This window comes from Saccopteryx leptura, chromosome X, assembly GCF_036850995.1.
Source record: "Saccopteryx leptura isolate mSacLep1 chromosome X, mSacLep1_pri_phased_curated, whole genome shotgun sequence".
Classification (NCBI taxonomy): domain Eukaryota; kingdom Metazoa; phylum Chordata; class Mammalia; order Chiroptera; family Emballonuridae; genus Saccopteryx; species Saccopteryx leptura.
Window position 1 is genome coordinate 38333204 of NC_089516.1, and position 9583 is coordinate 38342786.

General features: G+C 44.3%; 1 protein-coding gene across 8 annotated transcripts; it reads right to left on the minus strand.

Moving 5' to 3' along the window:
• Window positions 1–389: 389 nt before the first annotated feature.
• USP51 (ubiquitin specific peptidase 51) lies at window positions 390–5925 on the minus strand. Of its 8 annotated transcripts, XM_066356762.1 has the most exons (4): window positions 5804–5925; window positions 5518–5726; window positions 5228–5366; window positions 390–4714 (listed from the first exon to the last, which is right to left on the minus strand). In XM_066356762.1, exons 3-4 carry the CDS (start codon window positions 5265–5267, stop codon window positions 2517–2519), a joined length of 2238 nt encoding a protein of 745 aa, XP_066212859.1. In that variant the 5' UTR covers window positions 5268–5366; window positions 5518–5726; window positions 5804–5925; the 3' UTR covers window positions 390–2516. The 8 variants fall into 8 exon arrangements, with proteins under 8 accessions (XP_066212859.1, XP_066212862.1, XP_066212860.1 ...); XM_066356765.1 differs by lacking the exon at window positions 5228–5366 and adding an exon at window positions 4894–5008 and having other exon boundaries at window positions 390–4680; window positions 5518–5917; XM_066356763.1 differs by lacking the exon at window positions 5228–5366 and adding an exon at window positions 4894–5008 and having other exon boundaries at window positions 5518–5917.
• Between the last annotated feature and the right edge of the window lie 3658 nt (window positions 5926–9583).

Sequence of the window (9583 nt, forward strand, 5' to 3'; positions counted from 1 at the left end):
GGTGGCACACCATGGGGAGGTAATACACAACTGTAAGGTAAGAGACACTGTGGGGAGCTTAGGGACACTGTAGTGCAGGGCAGTGTTGCCACACTCACACCAAAGAGCCCAGCTCTGTACTTCAGCTGCTGCCCTCCCTTGCCTCCCAATCACTCATGACTACCAATTCTTAGGCCTGTGTTCTTTCCCTTGCACTGTACCTGAGACTTCCTTTGTACAACCTGGCTATTTCCTCACTTGGCATCTCCTTTATTAAGCCACCCCCTGAAGCTGTGTAGCTTGATACTGTCTTTGAGAAAGATACAACACTGATCACACTGTATTATAGCATTTAATGAGGGCTTGATGGATGGATGAGAGGGTGAGTCGAGCAAATAACTCAAGTCATCTTCATATTCAACAACCATTTATTAACACAGAAATGAATAAGGCTTGGCCCCCATTGTCAGAACGCTTGTTGCAGAGGGGCAGACAATCACAAAGCTGCATTAGAATCACAGTAGTATAATACTATCACTGAGGTACAGACAAAATACTTCGGAGGCACTGTGAGAGGGATACACAGGTGAGGGAGAAACAATTTTCCAATTTATACCTGACTACAGAATTCAGGGGAGGCTCCAGAAAAGTCATTTATGAGTTGAGTCTCACAGGAATAGAAGCCACCAGGTGAACAGTGAAGAAAGGAGCCCTACAGGCAGAGTCTCAGAGATACAGGTAAGGTCAGGTACGTGAGGGGTTCAGGGAACCAGGCATGAATGATGGAATAAGGGGAAAAGGATAAGAGTAAGGAATGAGTAGAACTGTCAAGCACAAGCTCTACTGTGGAAATTTAAAGGTCTTGTTTCTCCATAAAGAGAGGGAAGGAGAGGAGTGGAAGGTCCTAAGATACAGGTCCCTGCCACTTCCTCAATCAGGCCACTGGGCTCAAACACCAAGGACAGAGCTTCACAGTTGTGATCTAATATCCCTAAGCCACTAAATTGTCAAAAGCCCCTTTACAGAAGGGAATCATTTGTATGAATGCAGTTCTAAATGGGAAAGAGTCCCTACTATACATATCTTTCTCAGATGCTGCTGATTCTGCCTAAGAAATAGCTCTACTTCCTTCAGGAAATCAGATGGGATGCGGAACTTGAAGGAAGGTGGGTTAGGGTTGAAGCCTTGCAGTGATCTCACAACTGAATTGTAAAATGATGGTTATTAAAGTCTCTATTTTTTACAAAATTCTATTTATGTGTAACATAAAACTAAAAAAATATATTTACAAACCCCTTTGTCTTATTATTCCTGTCTCCTCCATTTACTTCATTCATACCCGTATACATTTTAATACCCTTAAATTAAAAAACTTTTAAGCTTTTTAAATTTTGGTATTTTTCTATTTAAATATATTTAACGTTTTTTACTTTTCAATTTTTATTTAAATGTTATTTTAAAGTTTTTTAAAATTTTATCCTTCTGGATTAGTTTTTATTTCTATCTCTCAAATTCAACTTATCTAAAGTTCTTTGTATATTTTTAAATCCTCTATTCTCTAATTTTTAGTTTTAAATTAAAAAATTTTAAATAAATTTTGTATTTTTGTCTTGAATTGTTCTAAACATTCCTTTTAAAACTTTTCTCTAAACTTAAATTTGAATTTTCACTTCCTTCTATATTTTTGAAAATTTATTTCTTAATAAACTTTCATGAATTTTGCTAACCTTTGACTTTCAATATATATATTTTATTTTAATTTTAAAAGACTTATTTAACAGTTTACTTCACTTAAACTTTTAAGTTTCCTTCTTTTTTACCTTTTAATTTTTAAAGCTGATTCTAACTTTTTGGTAAACTTTCATTTTTAATCTTTTCCCTTGTTTTGTTCATTTTACCTTTAATTTAAACTAAGAATTTCTAAAATGTTTTTAAGCCCTATTTTAATAATTCTGAACTTTTAAATTAAAACTCTCCATTTGTAAAGCATTTAAAAATATCTAACTTAAAATTTTTCAACATTTAAAACATTTTTCTTTTTCAAAATGTTTTTCTTTTAAAAATTTCTTTTAAAATATTTTTTTCAAATTATTTGGTCAGCCACAGCTGGAAGACCAACTGTGAAACTTTTTGCTAAATACTCTTAATTCCCAATATATTTGTAGAAACAAATGACATATAGTAGTTCCAGAACATATCTATTCCCACTCTACCCACATAAAACAGTCTTTTTATTTACGCTTTATGTGACCATTCCCGACCGCTCCTCCCTCCTTCCATTTAAGGCTGAATGGTCACTAGTTAGTATTTATATTTGTTTTTCCCACAGGACATGGTAAAGTATATCTTATATTAAGTTGATAATTGTCATATAAGTGTTGTTGTCATTGGCCATTTTAGGATGTTTTTGTGATACTTCAAGAGTTGCTCATTGCTGTATAGGTATTATCATTATCCATTCCAGGCAGGTTTATGTCATTGCAGGATCGTTGCCTATTTATTTCTTTTACTTTGTTCTGGTAAGTGGTCTGGTGAGACTAGTCTTTCTCTACACCCTGTTTGTGATAGAATAATAAATACCCTTCACTGTAGAGTAAGTCCTCAATGGTAGCCTTGGTAATGACGGCATCATCACAGCTGAACCACTGGTCCTTTTGTTGCCGGATGAAGCTGGTGTAGTGTCCACTTTCCAAAGTTCCATGGTGATTAATCACTGCAAACAAGGAATACTTATTCTCGTTGGGTGCACAATCTGTTGGTGGTTGGCCATCTTTCATTCTGCTCTCTTTAGTGGAGGCCAAAAATGGAGTCATGTCCAGCTCCAAGGGAAAGGATATAAAAGTATTAATCTTTCGCCTCTGTTTGCCTAAGTGTTCAAAACGCTTTAGATGAAAACAGGCCACAATGGGTAATTTCTTCATTGTGAGCTGTTTGGTAGATTCTTGATAGCTTTGGCAACTATTACATTTGATTTTGGCACTGCTTCCTAGGTGTTCTGGCCTTGTAAACCACTGTAGGCAATCTGTGAGTGAGGGGATTCCTGGTATGTGGTCATTCCTACTCACTGTGCCGTCAGCACTCTCTGGACTCTGGGAACTTAATGTGGCACAAGAGCCAGGCAAGTCCAAACTGATGTCCCAGCATGGGTCTATTGTGGTGGAGACGCTATGGCAAGCTTGACATGTGACATCTGACTGCAAGCCACCTGTAAAAATTTGGTCTATAATGCAGTTACAGCAGTTGGAGTTACTATCTTCCTGCCCAACACTGTCATCTTTGCTGTGTCTATGCAGCACATCTAATATCGCAATAAGGAACTCATGGGCATCCTGCTGCCTGTACCCTGCTAAGTGCTCTGCGTGAATCCATATCAAGTGCAGTAACTTATAAGGAATGTGAGGAGTTCGGCTCCCAGAATACATCGCGTGAAAAAGTGAAGTCATTTCACAAACAAGACACAAACTAGGGCTTGTCATTACACATTTGTGCTTGCTGGAGAGAAAGAAATCTTTCAGTAGAGGAATATGGGTAAGTGCCTGGACAATGCAATTCATAAAGCAGGTATTCCCAAGATTGATTAGCCCTCTCAAGCCTACAGTATAGACTGACTTTTTTCTCCTCTTTTTCTTGGGTTTCACCAATTTTGGCTCCTGTTCCTTTGACTCACAGGTTGACTGCTTTTCTTCAACACCTGATTCCATACACTGTTGTTGAGAAACATCTGCTGAGGTGGAAGATAACAATTTCAAAATTTTCTCTTTTGTTTCTTTGGCAATCTGTTCTATGTCTTTGTCATATACATAATCCTTACACATAAAGCAATATATAACCCCATGATAGAGGTCGACAGCTAAATTGTGCTGTTTTGTTTCTGCATGTTTATGAATATGTTTTTCAGTAAAGCAGCCAAAAAAGATACAGGAGAGACAAGAGTGGAGTCTGTTCATATGGGTACTACATACATGACAGATGCACGACTTTGCCTTACGCTTCCTAGTCTCTGGGGTCCCACTCCAAATGAAACGCTGGTAGATCAACCGAAGATTCTTCTGCCAGTTCTTCGCAGTCTTAAAGCTCTTCACGTGAGAGCAGCCTGTAGGACCCTGATCAAATTCCACCTCCAGCAGCCAGTCCCCAAAGCCACCTCGATCCCCAGAGCCCCCTAAGTCACCAAAATAGCTTTGCCGCTCCAGGGGCCTGGGCACCTGGGGCCTGGTCGCCAGCCGGGGTCTGCGCCGAGGTCTGCGCCAGGGCCGGGGCCCCAGAGGCAGCGGAGGAGGGTATGCAAGGGGAGGGGGTGGGGCCCAGGGCCCCGGCAGGCCTCGGGCACTGGCCCGGGGATGGGGATAGGAATGGGGATGGGGCCGAGGGCGGGGCTTGCGACGAGAGCAAAGGGGAGAGAAGCTGCTGTGCCAGTGAGGGGGGGCTGAAGGGAGCACCTTCTCGTCGCCGCGGCTGCTGTTGCTCCACGTCAGGCTATCCTCAGGCGCGGGCTTACTCTCCAGCAATGGCTCCAGCTTCATCTCCTCAGTTTCCTGGCCTGCACACGCCTTCGTCGCCCCCTCTGCTTCCTCCATTTCCCCCGCCTTCTCTGCCGCCTCCTCGGACGAGGCTCCTCCCCCACCTCCCGAGCTCCACTGGATCAAAGAGGTGGAGGGCAAGGAAGCTTCTGGAACTTGGGCCATCAGCTTACCGCCGGGCCTGGGGAGAAAGGCGTTTGGAATCGGAGCGGCGACTGTAGAAGGAATGAGAAGGACTGCTGTGAATGATCTGGCTAGCTTCATGGCCGCGGCAGGCCATTAGCGCCCCCAGGACCTTTCCACCCGCCCTTGAACTAAGCCGCGGACGCTGCAGACTCCACCCCCTCTATGCAGAGGTTCCCAAGCTAGTGAGGAGACCGATCGAGGTGGTTACCTGTTTTAAAGGCGATCGGATGATGCCCGGGGCGGACGGGGATGGAGCGGTGTATCAGGGGGGAGGAGGAAGCAGGAGGAGAGTGGAAAAGGTGGGGGCGGTGGTACGGCCTGAGCTTTAGGATGGAAAGAGATGCAATCTTTGAAAAAGGCGCCACCCTCTGACTGCCTTTCCTGCGCCTTGAGCAGCCTCACTTTAACACAGCTTCCTCTGACGTTCATTCCTTATATCCTAAACCACACTTGGGTCAACATTTTACCTTAAAAATGGCGGAAGGGGGCCACCTATGGAAAATGGGCTCGGGGAAGAAAAAGGGCCCTTGCTCCCACCTTACCTATGTTTCTGGGGCTGTATTCCGCCTTGCGCCCCCACATCCAACCGCAGTCTTTTGGTCAGCCACGCTCTTGCGCCCTCTCACGCTCCTTCGTGCTCGGTTCCCTCTCACACCTCGTTTCTTGCTTCACCCTCATTCCCTATGATTCCCCCGAGAATTTGGATTCCCACGCCCTCTGCGCGCTCGCCGTTCGCATCTTCAATGCTCAATCCTCAATGTCCCTACCCCTTCGCGCCCTCGCTCCCGTCCTCGCAGCGCCCCCAGCCCCGCTGTTTAAAGGTCCGGGTTACCTTGGGCCTCAGGCGCGTGATTCAGAACGTCAGCAGCCGCTGCTGTCCAGGCGCTCCTCAGCCAGCCTTCTCGCCTGACCTCTCCTCAGGGCTGGTCACAAGGGGGCCGCCCCTGGCCCCTCCCCTCTCGACGTTCAGGCCCCCAGCCCCGGATTCTGCCCTCCTGCAGTGATGAATGGCGCTGCTGTCCCGCGCAGACAAACCTCTTCCTGAAACAGATTCTACTGGAAGTAACCACAGCGACGGATTCTAGAGAAAGCCTCTGAAATGGAGGTTCTGGCCTCACCTGGCTCCAGGCCCGCGCTGCACAGAAAAAAAGATTCACTGGGGGAGGGGGTGTTGCAGGGATGGCAACTCCAAGGCAGGAATCCCTCAGGGACCTATCAGAGTCCGATATTTGGGAGTTAAGTGGAGGGAGGTGTGTTATTCTGGAGTGTTAGGAGAGGAAGAGTAAGCAATAGCGTCAGGAGAGCCCCAGGCACTTGCTAGCTGTGTGAGCTGAGATAAAATACCTAACCTCTCTGAGCCTTAGTTTACCATTTGTTAAACAAAAATGGAAATAATTCTAACCTATTATAAACACTAAGTCAGTATCTATAAATTAAAAGATCTTTATGGCAACCTTTATCTTTTACACTTTTCTTTCTCAATCCCCACCTTAGAATCAGCCTATAATGCCTGATTCTTAAAAGTATAGCAAAAGAACACGTCTCTGTTGAAGCTCTCCCAAAGTTATTGCTCAGTTCACTGGATTATCTCTCCTAAGCAGTTCATGTACATGAGCTTGCAGTCAACAAATACACATGAATTCCTTAACTACTACTGTGCTAGGGTGTGCTGTGAGAAATGCAGATTAAAAATATTTGTGTCCAGGAGTTCATAGCCCAGGAGATTTTTCCTTCCCTTTAACAGATCCAGAATCCAAAGAAACAACCCTCATGAAAGGCTACCTTCAGGACCTGTTTCCCTCCCTGTCCAATCCCAAGAATATTCCTACTTATCATTGAGGATGTCGAGTGCTGCGTTTAATTCCTCTAGGACAGCCATTCACCTCCTTTGTAAACATCATGATTAGGATTCGGTTTTCTCAGGCTTGAGAATGCTATCTTGTAGGTGCCTTCCTAAAATTGATGTCTAACAGAGTCATTATTTGAATTTTCACAGATCAACATCGTCTTGTAGTAAAGAACTACTGTAACTCCCAGAACAAAGAATGGCTATAGGTTTAAAGGTTCAAGTAACAGTCTCCTTCAGAGGAATGTATCTTAAGGAACATTTGCCTGGGAAACACACAATTATCTTATACTTTGCCATCATTAGTAACTGTGTCTGTGATTTTAAGCAAGGTACACATCATCTTTAGAACTCAGTTGCCTCAGTCAGAAAAGAGGGAGTCTAACCTGTTAGCAGTTATTACCAAACACTCCAGGCGACTTAGAAGGAATCCTAATGAGGTTTCCAATTCACAGATACTTGGCCACCAACTGAGCTAAAGGCCATGTAGCTGACTAGAAAGGCCACTGCCACTCTCTTAGTTCTAACTGCCAAAACCTCACACACCAGAGAAGGAACACTTAACTGTTTTCAGGCTAGAGTTTTTAGTTTCTCTGAATGCCAGTAAGCTCTCAGTACAGGACTCTTGAAAAGGAGCCTCAAAAGATGGGGTGATGCCATCAAACTGCAGTGCCTTTCGGTATGTTAGTTTTTCTTCCTCTGGAGTTTTCAAAGGGCTTTTAGTAAAATAATAATAATCATAACAAGGACAGCAGGGTTTTCCAACGTCATGAAAATTCGACCTGTGTAAATATTAGAGATTTAGATGTGGGATTTAGAAAGATTACACCAGAGAACTGAGGGGGCGCACACACAAGGCAGCAGTGAGCTGAGAAAAGCAGAAATGTAGTCACCAGTGGGTGTTCAAGAGGACTTTGAGAGGAAGCAAGGTCAAAAGAAATGACGTGCCCTCCTCCTGCTAGTGAGTCAGTAGGTGACCTGGAAGGTGAAGACTTCTGGTGGCCGGAGGGGCAAGTCTCTCCTACCTCCCTGGCTCCCTTCCCTCCATCCAAATTACCCTTTGCTTTGAGTGATCCTTCTTTGGTATAAATCTGGAGTAGGGTAAGAAAAGCTCAGTGACCCTGGAAATCCCAGCAATGCCACCCCTACCTGAAAAAGAGCCAGTCATTGCCCCCACATACTGGCCTACACCATCCAGACCAAACCTTGTGATTTCAATCCACCTCTTGACTATAGAGTTCTCAGGGCTACAACAGAGAGATAAAGCAGGTCCTCAGGATTCCATGATGACGCCGGAGTAACCCCAGAGGTCCTGCTCCAACTACATCCCCGGAGTTGGCTTCAGTCTAAACTAATCTCCAGCGTTCTTTCTGATTTTCCCTCAGCTTTACTCCCAACTCAAGTGTTAGCTCCTTCAGGAGGCCTTCTCTGACCCCCCAGATCTGGAAGAGGTCCCTCAGAATATAACAGCACTGCACAGGCAAGACCATGCTGGACCCAGCCTCCCTAAGGAGGGTCCTGTTCATTCCCTTCAATTTGGATCCTGCCTTAGCCACTCACCCTCTGCTAACTCTGACCCTCTTTCATCAAAGGGAGGCCTGCTTGAAAAAACCACCCACAAAGAAAGATGCCTCGTGGAAGTGTAGCTGGAAAAAAAGTCAAAATCTTAATCATATAGAAGTATCTGGAGGAAAAGCTATTTGGAATTGTAGGCTAATTTATGAAGGAAAATACCCCCCCCCATAAGGGTATTTGCTCAGCCACAGATAACAAAAAAGTTGCTCATTTTGAATTAGCAGATCTAGATAGAAATGCTGATTCAGTCATTTGCTGGCTGTGTAACGAAAATGAGGCCCCAAAATGTATGTTTCTGACAATTTACCAGCTAATACTGGTGCTGAATGCTTGTGCTTCTGATTTGAGGACTGCACTTTGAGAACCACTGCTGTAGGTTAGTGTATAAAGAACCACAGTTAAAGGCCATCTGGCCTTATGGTTTTCTAGCTGCAGCAGGTTTTGGGGTGGAGTGTAATAGGAAAGGGACGTATCTGGAAAAAGCCTGCTTCTGTGCTCCTGATGCCTCAGGACCTTTAAAACAGGACCCCTGCAACCTCATGCAGCATCTCTCTCCCAGCCTGGGCCACTTCTCAATCATCTCCCTTCTCTGAAGCTAGCATTCCAACAAGACTTGCAGCCATTGCCTATCCCTGACTAGGTCTGCAGGGGGAGTGCTGCGGACTAGGTTCAGGTCTTTAGGGAACCACATTGCTTGCCCCTCTGGCCCCTTCCCCTCTGGGTCATTTGTGCTCCCTTTCTTCCATGTGCCCAACTCCCAGCTTGTCTACTTCTAGCCAGCTCACTGACCCATGATGACTCCCTTTGGCCTCTTGGTTTTCTTAAATGGACAAACTGCCCAACTTACTCTAACTCCCCCCACCCCCAAATATACCCAACCTCAACTTCACTTTTTGCCCTTTATGACTCTATTGCCTTAACAACAGACACCTCTATATTGTTCCTGTCTGTAAGATAACATACGTGAGAACACCCAGCATGTCACCCCAATCCCTTCCCTTCCTCATGGATTCTCATTTCAAAACATCTAGCATAGACATTCTCAAACTTTTGGTGCCTTGAGTCACATTGACAGCTGGATGTAGCCTGTGAGTCTCTTAAGATACTAATATTGTTTTTAATAAAGGCATAAAATTAAATGCACAGGATCATAACATTTATTAAACAGAAATATGATTTAAGTTAAAATACACTGCTCACAAAAATTAGGTGATCAGGGAACGTGCAGATACTCCAGTACTTTCAGCCTTTTGTATAGTGCATTTTCACCAATGTAATAAAAGTTGGTTTTGCATCTCGTTTGCATAATTGAACAACTTTCTTTGACTTGTCGTATGCTTTTCTTTTTTGGAGACAGAGAGAGAGAGAGAGAGAGTCAGAGAGAGGGATAGGGATAGACAGACAGGAACTGAGGGAGATGAGAAGCATCAATCATCAGTTTTTCTTTGCAACACTTTAGTTGTTCATTGATTGCTTT